The 19,331-nt window shown below is 42.1% G+C and overlaps 1 protein-coding gene across 1 annotated transcript in view; it reads right to left on the bottom strand.

Annotated features, from left to right (window-relative positions):
* The window catches only part of BUB1B (BUB1 mitotic checkpoint serine/threonine kinase B), a 108,807-nt gene that overhangs the window by 37,721 nt on the left and 51,755 nt on the right, over nt 1-19,331 (bottom strand). Inside the window, 2 exon segments of the mRNA XM_073610189.1 lie at nt 2,512-2,660; nt 18,709-18,821. Coding sequence (XP_073466290.1) covers nt 2,512-2,660; nt 18,709-18,821 — 262 coding nt within the window.

Raw genomic sequence — 19,331 nt, 5'->3', positions numbered from 1 at the left:
GGGGCATTTCCCTGTTCTGCGGCTCCATGACACGATCGCCAGGACACCGGCGGCCATAGAGTCCCACGGGCACGGTCACGCTGTGACCCTGCCATTTAAAGGGGACGTACAGGTATGCCCATTTGCCCACCACTGCCATTGTGCCGACATATATCGGAGTGCGGCGGTTGGCAAGTGGTTAACCACTTTAGCCCTGGAAGGATTTGCCCCCTTAATGACCAGGCCATTTTTTTGCGATACGGCCCTGCGTCGCTTTAACTGACAATTGCACAGTTGTACCACGCTGTACCCAAACAAAATTGACGTCCTTTTTTTCCCCCACATATAGAGCTTTCTTTTAGTAATATCTGCGGTTTTTATTTTTTGCGCTATAAACAAAAAAAATCTTTTTAAAAAAAATTTTTTTTTTTTTACTTTTTGCTATAAAACATATCAAAAACAAAATATATGATAAAAAACAGGTTTATTCATCAGTTTAGGCTGATATATATTCTACATATTTTTGGTTAAAAAAAATCCCAATAGGCGTATATTGATTGGTTTGAGCAAAAGTTATCACACCCACAAACTTTGGGATAGATTTAGGTACTTTTAAAAATAGTTTTTACTAGTAATGGCGGCGATCTGCGATTTTTAGCGGGACTGCGACACTGCGGCGGACAAATCTGACCCCAAATGGCACTTTTTGGGGAGCAGTGACATTATTACATTGATCAGCGTTATAAAAATGCACTGATCAATGTAAAAATGACACTGGCAGGGAAAGAGTTAACACTAGGAGGTGATCAAGGGGTTAACTGTGTTCCCTGGGTGTGTTCTAATTGTAGGGGGGATGGGCTGCCAGGGACATGACAGAGATCCCTGTTCCCGATGACTGGGAACAGTAGATCTCAGTCATGTCCCCTGTCAGAACAGGTATTCTCCTTGTTTACAAAGGCAGATCCCCATTCTGCCTCTGTACTAGGCGATCGCGGGTCGCCAGCGGACATTGACTCCGCTCAACCCACGGGTGCGCTCCCGCAGTATGCACTGGGCGCGAGCGTCCGCAACTGCACGAACCGACGTACAGCTACGGTGTTTTGCGCAGGAGAGCCAACCTGTCGCCGTATAATAACGGTGGCTGGTTGGCAGGCAGTTAAAAAAATAAAAAAAAGTTAAACTTACCTGCTCTGTGAAACACTACTGCACAGAGCAGTGGCCTACCTCCTTTTCAGCAGTCCCCCACTAGCGCTCTCCACTCCTCCTTCTCCAATGGGTGCCCCTTCAGCAAGCTGTGTGCTGAGGTGGCACCTGTGTGGGCACACTCCTGAGTTCTCCTGAGTGCTTCCATAGACACACACAGCATGGCTCAGCCATGCCCCAAACCCCCCCCCACTCACTTCTCTACAGCTATGGCTCCCGTGATCTCAGTGTCTCCTGTGAGACAAGGAAGAGCGAACAGCGGTGCTTCAGATGGGACAGCGCGGGATCGGTGGAGGAGTCAGGTGAGTGTTTAGGGAGGGGGCACAAGTACAGAATGTTTTTTACCTTAACGCATTCCCTGCATTATGGCAAGAAAAAAATTAGACTTTAGAACCACTTTATTTCTTACTGCTGCAGCACAGACCAAACTGTTTGACAGAAGCCAAAGTACATGTTTAACCTAAATTATAACAACTGACCAGTGGTGCTAGGCTATAAATAACAGGACAGTGCCCCTATGGTGCATAAGAAATAGTATGGTAGGTGCAGGAAATGTAGGTAAGATAGTTCTTCACTGCATAAGAATTACATTTAAAAAAAAAAAGTTTCAGCTTTATCATCCCTGACCTCCCTATTTAGGGATACTTTAAGAAAAAAAGCTGTGTTACTGTGCTTCTGTAATATGGACATAATACTGGGGAATTCTAGAGCACCCTGCTGAACCCATACTGCTAGAAAACTTTATAAAAGAAAAGGTGTGCATAATCACAATGGCTAGCTTAATAGGAAATAAAAGGGTTATATTATTTATTTCACAACGGTTACAGTAATTCTATACAACAGCCTTGACTCAAAAAAGGCACATGAGGTTTACAGAACAAATGAATTATCAGCAACCTTGTCAGATAATCCGATCAGCTTTGGGTCATCTAAAAATTCCTGACCCCCTCCACACGGACAGCATAGGATATTCTATTGCATTGTACGTTTTCAGACTATTAAACTCTGGTCTTTGAGGCTTTTGAACAAAAAAAAAGCTATAAAAGTTATAGGTTGTTGCTACTAGTAGCTGTTAAAGGTCTGGAAGTAGAAGCAGGTGGGTTCTCTGAAGGACTTTAATCTAGGATATGCTGGGCTCAGTCTACCAAACTCCCTCTAATTTTAACTTGGGAAATAAAATCATAGGGCGAGTAGCAATATGAAAACTGCACTTCTGAAGGAATTGGGACCTCACCATTCTAGTAACTTCAAAAGAACTAAAGAAGGCAGTGTAATAATATCTAGGGAAAGTCTATTCGCTCATAGGTCAACATAAAAATCAGAACATACCTTGGTGACAGAAGAGCTGAAAGGGAGCATCGCACAGGATCCACATCTTTATTTGAAGGTGTACAATCGCTGGACGCAGTGGTCTGCTCAGATTGAGGCTCACTTTCCACCGTCCCAGGAATTCTATTTGACCCTTCAGCTTGTGTCGCCTGTGAATAAATTCCGAGTAAATAAACTTCAGTCAGCTGGTTACATTTATAACTTGAAACAAATAGCAAAATGTGCTTTGCAAATTATAGACAAAGCAGAAACAAAAATAAAATAAAAAAGTTTCATAGAATGAGTATGCAAAAAATGTAGAGATGTGGTTCACTGTGTGGGGAACCACGTCAAGAGTAATTACAAACAAAAAAAATAAGAAAAAAAGGGGGAGGAAGAGGATTCAAGGACTTTAAAAGGTGCCACTATGGCCCCAAATTGAAAAAATAAATTGCTCACATATGTATGTATAAAATTTACATTTTATTATGACAAATGTAAAATTGGATATTAACAACAATATGAAATGTATGCATGCTGTCTAAATATATCTCCCCCATGTGTATAAATCACAAGGCTACAGAGAGACACCTGTATGGATTGGCCCACAAGTCAATCACAAGTAAAATAAGACATATGTGGTAATCCTGCACATTTTTTGTAACTAGATGCTAACTCTGGTATATCTCCCAGTACCAACATGATAGCCCTTCAAATGGAACCAAAATCATGCACCACCCCAAAAACCTCTCTAATTTTCTACTATCTATATAAATGTATACACTTTTGATGGCTCACAGGCTTTGCTAAAGCATGGAGCTCTGCTTCTTGAGCTGGGGAAGAAGGATTCAATCACTCTGAATACAGTTTGCAAGCTTTCATGCTGTCATCCTGATCCTGGCTTCAATACCTAGTAAATCACTGACTAAACAGGCACGCAGGGTGGGAGTTCAGACTTTACTGAGTTTGCTGGCTGCATTCTTGTTCTAGGTCATTGACAAACAGATGTTGAAGCCAGGACAGGATGAAAGCCAGGTAACTAAAATTTTAAAAAATTTTAGTTTACAAAAAATTTATAAATAAATCTCATTACAAATATATTACATATTGAGCATTAAACATATTGCAATCAAACAAAAAAAAAAAAAAAAAGAAGAAGGGGGGGAGATCCAGTGCTTACGCCTCAACTTACATGCCACAATCACGAAAAGAGACATGGGGTGCCCAGTTCACCACACATAAGGGAATGGAGGAATGTTGAGTCAGCCAAAGAGAGGGAGGGGCCCTATGTTGTAGCCAAATAACAGGGGCTCACGCAGGGTCCAATCTATATAACAAAGTAAATAGATCAAAGATCATTAACGGTCCCCTCTCTCAATCCATGGGAAATGATATCCCGTGGACAGACAGGGGGTCATTGCGGTCACCAGTATATATGTGCATAGTTTTGTATCTCTATAAACACAAATGCATGTATTACGGAAACTCACTTACAAATATAAGTGCCATTGGGGTCCGCACAGTCAAATTGTAAGGAGCCAATCAGGATGTGTAACACCAGGAACTAGAGTCTTGTATGTATACTCACTATGAAACAAATGTGTAGATGTATGAATACAAAAAAACTGACCAAGTGTCCAGTACATAATTGTTTTTCCTCGTAATGTCCCTTGGTACCAACCTGATAGCTAAGACTCCAAAAAAAGTGCAACTATCACCGATCCCGGCCGCAAATAGACCCCCAGATGGGGACAGCAAGACGTCCGCCGTCTTGTATCCTCCTATCCTATTTATGTGTGTAAGAAAGAAAGATAGCTGCTCTGGGTGAGACCCCCCCGCCCACCACGTTGCGCATGGCGGGCGGGGCCAATAATATGTCTCCCCTGCAACTCGGATCAGCAGGAAATCAGGACGGGGGTTTGAAGGCAGCAGAAGACCAAGAGGCCCCAAGGATTGCAGCCTGAGATACGCATCTCAACGATGTGTTTACATATCTCCTTTAGGCAGCATGCTGAATGAACAGCACAACACCTAAATCCAATGACGGTTCTTTTCCTGGTACCCAAAGAGAAGTGGGGGATAACCATAATTAGCATGACGGGTCCAAGCCGCAATCCTCTTACACTTTTTTGGCTGCAAAAATAAATAAATCTATGTATATAGATATACACACACAACCCCCATATATACACACACAATCTCTTCGGCCAGCTCACACAACTTCCTCCCATACACTTCCATGAAGAAACATCAGCATTCTCCATGTTACCAGTGCCTAACAAAGTGAACGGTCCAAATTAGATATACAGTCAAAGATTATACAAAAATATTTAGATACTTGATGGCATTGGATTTAAGAACAAATCATCCAAAAGGGAGGTAAAAAAAAAAAAAAAAGGAAGAAGAGGAATAATGAGTGATCTTGTATATGTCTGGGAATGGTTATCCCAACCCATAGGTATTCCCATCAGTTGGAATAGTAATATGAAATGACCCAGGGGGGTAAAAGGAGGGGAGAGGAGGAAAACATGAAGTGAGGGTGAACAGATGATTGACAAACGAACCATCTCCCATCTGTCCTACACCCCAATTGCCAGTGGTCTTTAGCCCCACACAAAAAGGGCTTATAGCACACACATTCATTCAGGCCTGGAAACTTTGTGGCCTGTAGATTGACAATCCATTTGGTTTCTAGTCTCAGAAGTTGGGGGGGTCAAGATTACCCCCTCTGAGGTCAGAGCATGTTCTAGAGCGAAAAATCTCATAACCGATAAATCAAAGTTGTGATACAATCCAACGTGTCTACTAATGGCCGATTCCATTTTGCCATTTCTAAGTCGGTAGACATGGTGAGGTATTCATTTCCAAAATGGCCTTCGAATTTTTCCAACATAGAACACTTTACACTTGCATATCATATATACCACCCCTATTGTTTGTCATTTTATACTGTATCGAGGAGTCCATGTTGAGCCATTGGGCAGGATTATGTGCCTACTTATTTGAATCCACTCACAATATTCAAACACTTCTACAGGAGAAGGTTCCTCTTACTTTCAGTTTGGTATGTGAGAGTGTACGACTCTTAGGGAGGTGACTTCTTGTTAAATGGCCTTGAAGAGATTTAGCTCTCCTGTAGGTCACAAATGGCTGTTTACCCACGTATTTAGCTACTATGGCATTATCGGTTAGTAGGTGCCAATATGGTACATACTTGTGAATGTTGTTGAGAGAACCTTGTGATCAATCTTGTCTAATAACCGATAGGTATCGTTTCCCGTGGATTGAGAGAGGGGACCATTAATGATCTTTGATCTATTTACTTATATACTGCTATATAGATTGGACCCTGGGTGAGCCCCTGTTATTTGGCTACAACATAGGGCCCTTCCCTCTCTTTGGCTGACTATACATTCCTCCCTTCCCTTGTGTATGGTGAACTGAGCACTCCATGTCCCTTATCGAGATTGTAGCATGTAAGTTGAGACGTAAGCACTGGATCCCCCCCCCCCCCCCACACTTTTTTTTTTTTTTTTATTGCAATATGTTTAAAGCTTTATTTATAAATGAATTTTTGTAACTAGATGCCAATTCTGGCATATCTTCCAGTACCAACAGGATCCCCTGAAGAAGCCTTTGGTGAAATCCGTAGCGATCTATTGGTGTTGTCACAGTGACTCTGGAGCTGACCCCCACACCCATGTGCAGGATTACCACATATGTCTTATTTTACTTGTGAGCCAATCCATACAGGTGTCTGTGTAGCCTTGTGATTTAGAGCTAGAGAGATATATAGATAGAGAGATATATAGAGAGACAGACACACAGCATTTCATATTTTTTTAATATGCAATTTTATATGTCATAATAAAATGTAAATTTTATACATACATATGTGTGAGAAATTTCTTTTTTCAATTCGAGACATAGTGGCACCTTTAAAGTCCATTAATCCTCTCGCTCCCCTTTTTTTCATAGAATGAAAACAGACAATATAAAAAGTCTATAAAAACCCTAAATATATGTGAAGTCAAATGTAAAAATGCGGTTAAAACACTCATCAGGGTATTTGTGGTTTGTGTCCCACTTGGGTGTATTTCTCTTCATTTCCTTTTCTGCAGGCACAACAGGAAACAAGGGAACATCTCATCAAAGAGATGGAAATTCCTATCTGAGATAGCTGTCACTGGAACATTTGTTCCCATTAATGAAACCCTCACCTCTTGCTTCAGTGACAACACTATATTATTATTATAATACAGGATTTATATAGCACCAAGGTTTTATTTTTAATCACTTTTTGTCTCACATTCACTTTAAAGACCATTTAGGGAAGTCTGTACTATAAGACAGATGGATTGCTGCCATTCTTCTGAAAATTTTAGTTACCTGGCTTTCATCCTGTCCTGGCTTCAACATCTGTTTGTCAATGACCTAGAACAAGAATGCAGCCAGCAAACTCAGTAAAGTCTGAACTCCCACCCTGCGTGCCTGTTTAGTCAGTGATTTACTAGGTATTGAAGCCAGGATCAGGATGACAGCATGAAAGCTTGCAAACTGTATTCAGAGTGATTGAATCCTTCTTCCCCAGCTCAAGAAGCAGAGCTCCATGCTTTAGCAAAGCCTGTGAGCCATCAAAAGTGTATACATTTATATAGATAGTAGAAAATTAGAGAGGTTTTTGGGGTGGTGCATGATTTTGGTTCCATTTGAAGGGCTAGAAGTTTTTTACTTCGTCAGGTAAACCAATCAAGCATGCCAAGTTAATTGATTGGCTGTCTTCATTCTTCCAGTTTCTTGCAGACGTAGCCATATTAGAATGCACACATGGAAGCAGACCAGGCGGTTAAGAATACTGCAACACAGCCCTGGACACTTGCTGGGTCTGTGCAACTCAGATTCCACCCTAGTTCCAGCCCAGTAGAGATGGGATTAGTAATTTAACTTTGAGGACCCCAGAACAAGAAAAAACAAGTGGTCCACAGGGGGCAAGTTTTTATGAAACAGGACTTTGGAAAAAAAAGGTGATCTTTTATGTCTGTCAGCCATGCATTTCCTTCCAGCTTGACACATGGACCGTGACATCAGTCAAAAGCATTGACCGCCTTAGTAAATTAGCATGGGATAGGGCCAGGATTCACCACAGTTGATTTTATACTATACTGTCCTCGTTTTACCTGGTACCAAAAGCAGAACATCCCTTCCAGAGATTACAAAAAGATATATCCAGACTCCCAAGTCAGGATCTTAAGAGTATGCACTTGTCTGTATAGACATTTTTTCCGGATGGCCAGAAGCTTGGCCAGTTTCAAATGCTACTGCAAAGGCCACAGTAAAAAAAACAAAAAAAAAAAAAAACAAAAAGTGTTGCCAGAAGTAGTTTGTAAGCAGAGTGCCAGAAGCTACAGAGAAACTCATTTTCTGGGAGAGTTCATGCAAGAAGTTTTGAGGTTCTATTTTATACCCCCTACCGTCTACAATTTAGTGAAAAAAAGTAGAGTAACTAAAGGGATTTTGGAAACTAGAAAACTGTGGCCTGAATGTCTAATATTTTATTTAAGCCCCTAAGGGGACACTGGACCCTCTTCCTATGAGTTTGTTTTGGAGTGTGTTGCTCGCCAGCTCAAGTCCTCCACTTGGATCTCAGTGAATGTTACTAATCTCTTAAGGTTTTTGACAAACTCATTTATGTGTTTTTTCCCCAATTCCAGATCCTAACAGTTTGGAAGGATCTCAAACTAAAGTCATGTGACTTGTGGACTGTTAAGCCTTTTGTTTATAAGGAAATGTTTGGATACACAATACAGCGTCTATTTCATGTACAGTTTACAAAACTTGAAGGAAAAGTCACCTGGATACACACCAGACACTGCAAAAATGACCAAATGAAAGTATTTCGGGGTTTGATTTGCTTTCCTCTTGGAATCACAGTCTGGGGTACTATTTATTCAAATGTTTTATTTGTAAGGGGTTCAAATATATAAATTTAATGCGATTTAAAAAGTAGTTTATCCATTTTGAAGTCATATTGACTTTTATAGGTCTTCCATTTTATGTAGAATTGTCTGTGTTTAACTATGCCGATATGTCAGCATAGCCAGTTACAAGGCCATTCTGGCCACATGATCTGTGTCTACAGCCAATTACTGTATACATATTTTTTTATCAATCATTTGTTTCAATCGCAATGAAAGGTCAATTTGTAATAAGATTTTTTTCATCATACTTAGCTGTAAAAACCTTTTCTTGGAGTACATCACGGGACACAGAGCAACCATAATAATGACTATATGGGTTATACGCCACCTATTGGTGGATGGACACTGGCAGATAGTCAAACAGGAAGTCCTCCCCTATATAACCCCCTCCTACACAGTTTTGTAGTAAAGCAATGAATATCCCAAAAAAGATGGGAGGGACATTGTGTGCCATGATGTGCTCCAAGAAAAGATTTTACAGGTAAGTTTGATGAAAAAATCCTATTTTCTTCATCGTACATCACGGGACACAGAGCAACCATAATAATAACTATATGGGATGTCCTAAAGCAATGCACTTGAGGGGAGGGAGACAATCACAGAAACTGCCACCTGAGGAGGACTTCTTCTGCCGCCCAAAACATACCGTGGCCAAAGCAGTATCCTCCGTGGCTTTGATATCCATCTGGTAAAATTCTGTCAATGTATGAACAAAAGACCATGTAATGGCCTTAAAATCCTGAGACACTGACTCCTGATGGTGGATGGCCCAAGATGCCCCCACACACCTGGTAGCAAGTACTTTTACCAAAGGGGTGGAGGACCTTGCCCTTTCAAGACATAGGCTTGAATAATTAACTGGCAAACCCAATTAAATTAGTTAACGTGGATGCCTCCTGCTCATCCTGGGCTCTACTGGTAGCACAAACCAGGATTCCTGACCTATACTGACAAATCAAGTAATTCTGACCGCCAGAACTACCTCCAGAGTATGCAGTGATCTAACGCCTATCAACTGAGGATCAGAAAAGAATGCAAGACATTGTCTTGATTCAAGTGAAAACTAGACACCATTCTAGGCAAAAAATTAATGAGGACGCAAGATCACCTTATGTGAGACCAGGAACGGCTCCTTGCATGAAGGAAGCGTACATATTCACCAGCACACCATGGATCAGCAGTTATTCGTCCATTTGTGAGCCATTTCTACCAGGAACGTGTGCAATAGGAATATTGATCACCTTGCATGAAGGAGTCGCCAACTCTGACATTCCACTTAGTGAAGTGATAGCCACAAAGAAGCCACTTTCCAAGATAAAGGACCAACAGAATCCCCCGATTGGTACAAAAAGTGGCCTCTGCAAGGACAGTCAAGATTAAAAATTCAAGTCCCAAGAACACAAGAATGGCCTGACATGCGGGACTGTCTACGTTACACGCTGTATGAAGTATAAATCAAGGAGTGAGAAACAACGGCCTCTGTAAAAAAAATGTATAGGGCCGAACTCTGACCCTTAACGGTACTTAAGGCCAATCTCCTTTCCCCTACTGATTGGAGAAAGAAAATCTCCCACTCACATATTTCTGCGGGTGCCACTTCCTGGCTTCACCCCAGGCAAAAAAAAATATATATATTTACAAGTCCTGTAATTGAAGTTCCCCTTCTTCCAGGGGCCCAACAGTGCTGAGATACAGGACTCAAGACCATTAGGTCCCGCTGGACAGGGAGTGTCCAAGAAGCCAACCCCGCAAGACTTGCTATGTCAGTGTACCAAACCCTCCTGGGCTAATTCGGCTAACATTATCAGTGTTACCCCCTTTTGGATTGTTTGCAAAAGATGTGGCAGAAGAAGTCAAAACAGAAGGAAAGCATGTAATAAGGGAGCACTGGTCCCTAAGGAGTTACCAGTGCATCTATCCCTATTGCCACAGGGATCCTCGTCCTGGACACAACCTGTCTCAACTTGTTGTAGAACTTGGAATCTAGTAGATTCACCTGCAGAGTACCACCTGCCACTATTCTATACCTGGAATATGCACTGACGATAGAGACAGCACTTGTGCTGTCCCAGACAGACCATGGTTCACCCTCCTGAGCCACATGACTCCTGGTGCCGCCCTGGTGGTTGATATATATGCCCCTGTAGAGGCTTTTCCGGATAGAACCTACAACATACAGGGATATACAATGTAATACTGACATATAATCTCACACACACATAGGTTGGACTTGTGTCTTTTTTTTTTTAATTTTATCAAAATTCTCAACATACAAAAATTATAAAACAAGATAGTCCACACAGTTTACATTCCGCATCATGTTTTACATCTGAATTATACAAAATTACCCTTTTGTATAATTCAGTACAGTATGCTGTACATACCCGTTCCAGCGGCGTTAATTCTTCTCCTGTTCTTGTTGATTGAGGCAAATGCTCTACAAAGTGCTTCAACTGGAGGTAGCACCATTCATTTATCACCATTAAATCAGTGCTATATTGCATCTTTTGAAATGTGCTCATTTTCCCCTTTCTTATGATATCTCTTAATTGTGCATTATCCCTTATTATCCAATTCCCACCTATTATCCTTTTTCCCGGTTTAAAATAATAATTTTGCTTCAACAAAATTAAAGGTGAATTGTTATACCACTTATTTTGTTTGTGAATTAAGTCCCAGATTTTAAGTGCATTACGTGTCATTTTGTGCGTGTTCACACCCAGTGCCCTGTATTGTGGGGGATTCCATATTATACTTCTTAATTGTGCGCTACACATATTATTCTCTAATTTAAAACCCACCTCTTATCATTTTTGTCTTTTGCCCATTCAACTACTCGTGATAACACCACTGCATTATAATACTTTTGAAGGTCGGGGACCCCTAAGCCCCCTTGTTTTTTTCCCTTGGCTTAATACGAAAAATGAGATTCTAGGTTTTTTATTTTGCCAGATAAATGTCATTATCAGTTTTTAGTGCTTTAAAATAATATTGCGGTAATGATATAGGCAGCACTTGAAACTTATACATTATTTTGGGTACCATTACCATCTTTACAGTGTTAATACGCCCTATCCAGGAAAGGGGCCTTATTGCTATTTTTTTTTTATTTCGTCTAATAAGGGTATATAGCAGGGGTCCTCAAACTACGGCCCTCCGGTCGTTCAGGAACTACAATTCCCATCATGCCTAGTCATGTCTGTGACTGTCAGAGTTTTATAATGCCTCATGGGACTTGTAGTTCTGCAACAGCTGGAGGGCCGTAGTTTGAAGATCCCTGGTATATAGTTTGCTCTATATATTTTCCCAAGGACGACGTTAGCCTTATCCCCAAATATTTTACCACCTTCCTCCATGGGAATTGGAATTCCTTTTGCAGGTTCTGTTCTTCCTGTTTACTTATATTTATGTTGAGTATCTATGATTTAGTAAGTTTTTTTTTAAAATTTGACAACTCTCCATATTGTTTTAATGTTTTTATTAGATTTAGCATTGTCGTCCTAGGGTTCGATAAATAGAACACCACATCGTCGGCAAATGCTGCCAGTTTATGTTCTTTCTCCCCTGTATTAATACCACTTATATCTGGGTTGCTTCGAATCATTGCAAGGAGAAGTTCTAGAGACAACACAAAAAGAAGTGGTGAAAGGGGACACCCCTGTCTCGTCCCGTTTCTCATTTCAAAGAAGGGTGATGGCGCCCCGTTGCTTTTTACTGTCGCAGTCGGTTGTTTATACAATACTTTGATCCATTGGATCATTCTTGGGCCCACTTCCAATGGATTCCAGTGTTATCATGAATCCCCAGTCTACCCTGTCAAAAGCTTTTTCAGCTTCAATCAACAGGAATAGAACTGGGGACCCCCCTTTTTTTATTTCCTGGAAGAGGAGCAATGTTCTCACTCCGTTGTCTCTCCCCTCCCTCCCTGGGATGAACCCCACCTGGTCAAAGTGTACCAGCTTATTCATCAAATCCTTCATCCTTGTCGCTAATACTTTAGCATATAATTTTGTATCAGCATTTAACAAGGATATTGGCTGGTAGCTAGAACAGAGGGTACCATCTTTCCCCTCCTTCAAAACGACTGTTATTGAGGCCGCCGGGGCTTTTCCACTCATCCCAAATTCTGTCCCCAATCCGTTCATATAATGGCATAATTTCGGATCTCTTTTTTTTTTTTTTAAATAAAGTATAAAAAAAGTCATAAAACCATCCGGTCCTGGACTTTTACCCGGGGCCGATTCTAGTAATGCTTTGTTGATTTCTTCCTCAGTTAAAGGTTTTTCTAACATATCCTTTTCACTTTCACATAAATGGGGTAAGCATGCATTTTTTAAGAAATCTTTTATCTTTTCTGTTTTTTCTGTATCCTGTTGCCCCTCTCCTTGGTCTTATATACCATCTCCCCCCTCTTATTTGGTGTATTTTTTCTATAAAATTAATTGATTTTTTTCTTTAACATCCTGGCTAAATGTTTACTCGCTTTATTTCCCCATAGGTATCTTTCTTTTGAAATTCTATTGAATGTCCTTTTCGTCTCCAATTCCATCAGATCTTTTAATTCGTCTCTCTTCATGACGAATGAGTGATATATTTCTTGATGTTGGCCTTTATATCTGTATATATCTTCTATTAGAGAGTTAATATTTTTTGTTCTCTCTTTTTTTCCCTGCTCCTATAGCAATAAGGATACCCCTAATGTAGGCCTTGTGGGCCTCCCATAGGATAGCATTCGATATTTATTTTGTATTATTGATTAGGAAATATTGTACTATTTCTTTTTTAACCAATTCTGCTTCTTTCTTATCCTGAATTAGAGCTTCATTCAGTCGCCATGAGTAAGGGGGTCTTTGGATACCTATTGCTCTCATTTTCATTGTCACGGGGGAGTGGTCAGATAGTGTAGATTTTTATATATATGTTTCAGTTACCAATTCCAGTGATGTGTGATCTACCATTATATAATCGATCCTGGAGTACGTCCCATGTACAGGGGAGTAGAACGTGTAATCTCGTATTTTAGGTTGTTGGACCCTCCACACATCCAACATTTGACTGATATATTTTCTGCTTGATCATTTTTAACAATACGTTTTTCGTCCCCTGCACCCGAAACGTACTATCTAGGTCAGGATCTATACAAAAATTCAGTGGCCATGGCATTGTCGGATTGGATCCTGATAGGACAATTCTGCAATCTGAATGTCCAGGCCCTCAGGGCCAAGTGTGCTGCTCGAATCTCTAGAATATTGATGGGCAAGGTCCTTTCGGTTCTGGACCATTTCCCCTGGGCAGTCGCCTCTTCCAGGACTGCTCCCCAACTGAAAGGCTGGCATCTGTTGTTACCACTTTCCATGTAACTGATATGAAGGATTTCCCCTTGTGCAGATTCTTAGTTAACCACCGCCAACTGAGGCTCTGGTGCACCTTTGGAGACAGATGCATTGGGAGGTCTAAGGCTTGGACCCTTTTGTTCTAAGCAGATAGGATACTGTTTTGCAGCAGTTTCAAATGAAACTGAGCATAGGGAACGGCTTCGAACAAAGCCACCATCTTCCCTAACAACCTCATGCAAAAGGCGAATAGGAGGGTCCTTCTTTGCCCTTATGACCTGGACCAGCTCCTTTATGGCGCTGTTCTTTGCTTGGGGCAAAAATACTCTTTTCTGGTCTGTATCTATGATCAGATCCAAGTATTCTAGCCTTTTTAATGGAAGACTTCTCTAGGTTGAGGATCCAACCTAGGTCTTCCAGGTAGTTGACTGTGGTGACCACGCTTTTGTCTAAGCGGGCTACTGACCTGTCTATCAAGAGCAGATCGTCTAGGTATGCAACAACTGTTATACCTTGAGCCCTTAGTCTGGCCAGAGGAGAACTTTTGTAAACACCCAAGGTGCAGTGGCTAGACTGGAAGGCAAAGCCACAAACTGAAAATGGAGCTTTTCTACCTCGAAACAGATATTTATGGTGAGTGGGGAAAATAGGCACATACAGGTATGCATCCTTGATGTGGATTGATGCCAATTCTCCTCCCTGCAGGATGGAGACTACTGATCTGATTGATTCCATGCGAAACGAGTAGATATTTAGGAATCGGTTCAGATCCTTGAGATCTAGAATGGGTCTGACATCTCCATTTGGTTTTGGCACCATGAAGAGGTTTGAAAAAAAACCCCAACCCCTGGCTCTTCCATGGGGATCTCCATGGTCACTTTTTGAGACAAAAGCCAGTCTAATGCTTGAAAGAAAGACTTCTTTTTCTCTGGATCTTTGGGGATGTTTGATCTCAGAAAACGAGGAGACAGAAACTTTAGTTTGTAACCTAGAGCTACCATGGAGACCACCCATCTGTCCCGAAATTCTTCCTGCCAGACCCTTGAGAACTGCAGAAGTCTTCCCTCCACTCGCACGAGCGGAGGCGCCCCTTCATAAAGAGGCCTTAGCATTCTATTTTGTAGGTTTCCTTCCCCAGGATTTCTTCTGTTCCTGGGGTTGACCCTGAAGTTTATGTCTTGAACCTGACGGTGGAGGCCGTCGCGCCAATGCCCCTGACCCTGGAGAAGGAGCCTGTTTAAATGAAGGACGTTTATTCCTTTTCTTAATAGGCAAAAGGGTTCTTTTTCCACTTGGAATTTTCTGGATGTATTTATCCAAATCAACCATTCACCGTGAAAGAGAAAACCAGCCAGGAGTTTTTTGCATGGCGCTTCGGCTGACCAATTTTTTAACCATAAAGATCCTACGCATATGCACAAGTACAAGCGTAAGGAGTGAAGACTGAAGAATAGAATCTATAATAGCGTCAATAGCAAAACATAATGCCCCCCGCAGCTCGGCTAAATCCGGTGCCTGCTGATCAGGGATGACCTTGAGTACCTGTCTCAACTGGTCCTTCAGGGATTGACATACACCTATTGCCACCACTGCAGGTTGAGTTACTGTTCCTGCCAAAGAAAACAAGCTTTTTAACAGGAATTTCAATCTTTTATCTGTTGGACCCCCAAGCATTTGAGCATTGTCTACCAGACAAGTTACATTTTTATTCACAGAGGAAATAGTAGCATCAATTGCTGGTATATTCCACCTTGTTGTGAATTTTTCTTCTATAGGATAAAGTGTTGAGAACTTTTTAGGCGGGAGAAAATGCTTATCTGGGTGATCCCACTCAGAATACATAAGCTGTTCCAGAAATGGATGGACAGGAAAAGCATGCATAGCTTGGGGAGGCTTTAGGGAACCCAAAGAAGTGGGTCTTTCACCTGACTCATTTAAGGGTAGCTTAAATGTGGAGCAAACCATTTCTGTAAGTGATTGTGCCAGCAATTTTTCATATTGTGAAGCTGAAAAAGGTTCTTCCACAATTGACCCCTCGGAAGAGGAGTCAGCCTCCTCACGGTCCCTCATCCTCCCCCGCCCACTGATACTCTGAGGGTCCAGGGTGGTAGAAAGGGACCCATCGCGTTTTCTCCCATGCTGGGAAGATGCGATTAGAGCAGTCAATCTTTCCTCCAACCCCACCAAGGCTGAGGAGAAAACATCCTCAGTAATGTAGACAGGGGCTGAAGTGTTGGAAACATTTGCAACACTTGACAAACCCGATGGCTCACCCTGATCAGCTACCCCTGGATCTTCAGGGGGGTGGCATTGCTGAGGTGAGACTAGGGTCCTCAGAGCCTGAGGGTGATACCTTTGGTCTCCTTTTTGAGGAACTTATACGTCCCCTTCTGGAATGCATAGTCCTAAGCATAGTCCTAATCACAAATGCAGAGGTACTTACAAAGAAAAACGCACCCACATGCCCAGGTCTGCTTCTGTGTCCTTCCGTCAGCCAAATGAGTCTGGCAATGGAGGTTTTGTAATCTATCTCTCCTTGCGCTGTGACGCCCGTGCCAAGCCACGTCCCCTACTTCCTCACTACACCCCTCTCTCTTTTTTAAAAAAGTGATTCCCACTCGCGTGCGGGCATCCCATCGGATCAGCGTTTTTGTGTGTGTGTGGGGGGGCTGGCTGTGGAGGAGGAAGGCACTGGGGGAAGAGAGGAGAGCCGCCACTGCTGAGGGCGGTGGAAGGGAGTGGCAAACCGCCAGACCCTTTAGCGTCCCCCTGCCTGCTCCTGGAGAGGGGAGAGGAAACACTGCCCAGGTGGGGGTAATTCCAACCAAAACCCCCCCCCTCCAAACATCTTACCGGTGGCCAGGAACGGATAGCTGGAGGAGTCTGCAGCTTCTGTTGACACAGAGCAATGGAACAGGTACGTGCTCTTTACACACGCTAGTGGCAACTTTAGGCACGACAACATTTACTGCAAGGAGAAATCCAAAGAAAATGTTTTAAATTCCTTAGGAATCTCCACTTACCTTATTCCGCCGCAAGATTCTGTGGTAAAACCAAACAGACCCAATCTTCACCCATCGCGGCGGGCTCCGTTAAAAAACCTTCAAGGAACGGGGTCCCTTTTTATCGGGGTTCCACTGCCTTGGACCTGTATAGCACCCTGCCAGGAAGCTTTATGGTATTGTAGTATGACCCAAGCACTGGATCCCAGGGTCCAGCTCTCAAAGAGAAGCGTTACAAGCAAAACCTTGTTTCTTCCGCCACGAAGCCGGGGTACCATCCACCTTTGCCTCAATGGCACTTTGAATGCATCCGGTTGCAAAGCTTGCTCCAGCAAGGATTACTCCAGTGGAGCCTCTGCATAGCACATCTTTACTTATGACCAACACCTAAGACACTGGCGAAAAAAACTGAGGTATTCCCAGTAATGGGAGGGGTTATATAGGGAGTGAACTTTTTGTCTTAGGGCGTGCCAGTGTCCATCACCTAAAGGTGGCCTATATACCCACATAGTTATTACTATGGCTCTGTGTCCCGTGATGTACGATAAAGAACTGTAAAATATTGATCAAAATTGTTAAAGCAGAGCTCCGCTTGTTCGCACCCTCCGCCCTCCACTGCCAGGTACACGCTTCCACTTCCGGGTAAGATCGACGTGCATTTCCGGACCCTCCTCCACCCCACCCCCCCTTCCGGGGGACACGCAGGTCCAAGACAATGGGGGACCATTCAGAAAGCACAGCGCAACTCGTGTATGTGCAGTAGGAAACCAGCTGTGAAGCCTGAAGGATTCACTCCTGGTTTTACTTACTTACAATTGATGAATCGGCTTGAGGTGCCGACATCACGGGATCCCTGGACAGGTAAGCATCCTTATATTAAAAGTCAGCAGCTACAGTATTTGTAGCTGCTGACTCTCCCCTCCCCTCCTCCTCTTTAAAGAAATTGTAAAATCTGTATAGAATTGTATTCTATTTTGTATGCTTTGTCTATGTATTGCACACTGCACTCATTGTGCCCACTACACTAATAATGTTTTCACACAGACACACAGAACAGTTATTTGAAAAAATGCTGAGTATCTTTGTGTCTGTTCCCTACTGGAGTAGTAGTTATTTAATTTGGAACCACTGATAAATATGAGGATAAGATTTGCCTATTGATAACATTTCCAGAATAAAAGGCATTTCATCTCATTAAAAGTCAAAAAAGCTCATGGGTGTGCAATATAGTCCAGAACCTTTTTAATTTGGATTAATTTGAATTTTCAGGACAGGAGTTGACAATCACCTGAGTACAATTCTATCACTAAGAAATCTATACATGTTCTTTATGAAAAAATGTAACACAAATATTTGAATTTTCTGTGTTTGGGTTTTTCAGGTACTATGTAGGTTGCCTTTGCTGGCCTCTCATGAGAATTATAGCTGTCCAACAGCCATGATGAATCAATGGCTTCAGTCATTTCTGAGTGACTAACCTAGATAACAAATGCACATAAAAGGATTCTAACTTCACTATGGCATCCCTGATTTCCAGGTTTGTTTTGGATCAGTGAACCAAGAACTAAAGTCAAAGACCACTAGCATTTTCAGAAGGAGATTTTCACATTCAAAGAGCATAGCCTGATATGCAAATTAAATGTAGAGAAAAAGTGCTGAGAAGTCATACAGCAAATTGCACACATATTAAAGACAAAATGAAACATATTTATCATGTTTTAATTTGGTTAGGAAGCACAGAGAACGCTAAATAAGTAGAACTGGAGGACATTATACTGAGACACCAGTCTGAAGTTAGGCCTGGAAGTCTGAGTATAGTGAAGACAAGGTTGAGATTGTTTAGATCGTGCAACAAAGTTAAAGTTGAAGCACAGATCAGCCTTGGTAATGGCGCTTCTATCCTACCTCCATGCCCACTTGTTTCTGGTTTTCAGTGCATGATCCTTTTAGCCTCTTCTCCAACTCTTCAATTTGCCTCTCCATCTCATGTCGACGTAGAGCACTGGCTAGAAGATCTTCTGCAAAATCAATGCAAAAGCAATGTTGTCACAGGACAGACAGGTTTAGGAAGGTGTCAGAGTAAGGCACAGATCATCACAAAGACTAAGAAGACATGGCAATGATTTATCAAAACTGAAACAAAAGTATCGGCACTGTCCGTAACAAAAGGTTTTATCCCTCAAGTAAAATTCAGTGACAGATTGACTGTTGGAGGAAAAGCCCTCTTTTTTTTTTATTGAATCAACTAAACTAAGTGTTGCTGCTTTGCAGTGCTAGCTAGAGGGGAGCTTGCATTGCTCACTAACTGGCGTTGGCTCTCCTGTTTCTGCCTGGCCCAGCCCACCCCTTAGTACTTTTCTTGTCTGTTATAGATGCCTCTGTGATCTGAGAGCTGGCAGGCGCAGTCAGGTGCTGGCAGTCCAGCAGTCGCAATCTACCTGTCAGACAGCTGCGGTCGACAGGGATGCCAAACCTCCGCCTTAAAGCAAATCTATATTTTTCATATGTAGGGCAAAACAACAAGTTTT

Source organism: Aquarana catesbeiana, linkage group LG13 (assembly GCF_042186555.1).
Source record: "Aquarana catesbeiana isolate 2022-GZ linkage group LG13, ASM4218655v1, whole genome shotgun sequence".
NCBI lineage: Eukaryota > Metazoa > Chordata > Amphibia > Anura > Ranidae > Aquarana > Aquarana catesbeiana.
This window is presented reverse-complemented; position numbering and strand designations above follow the sequence as displayed.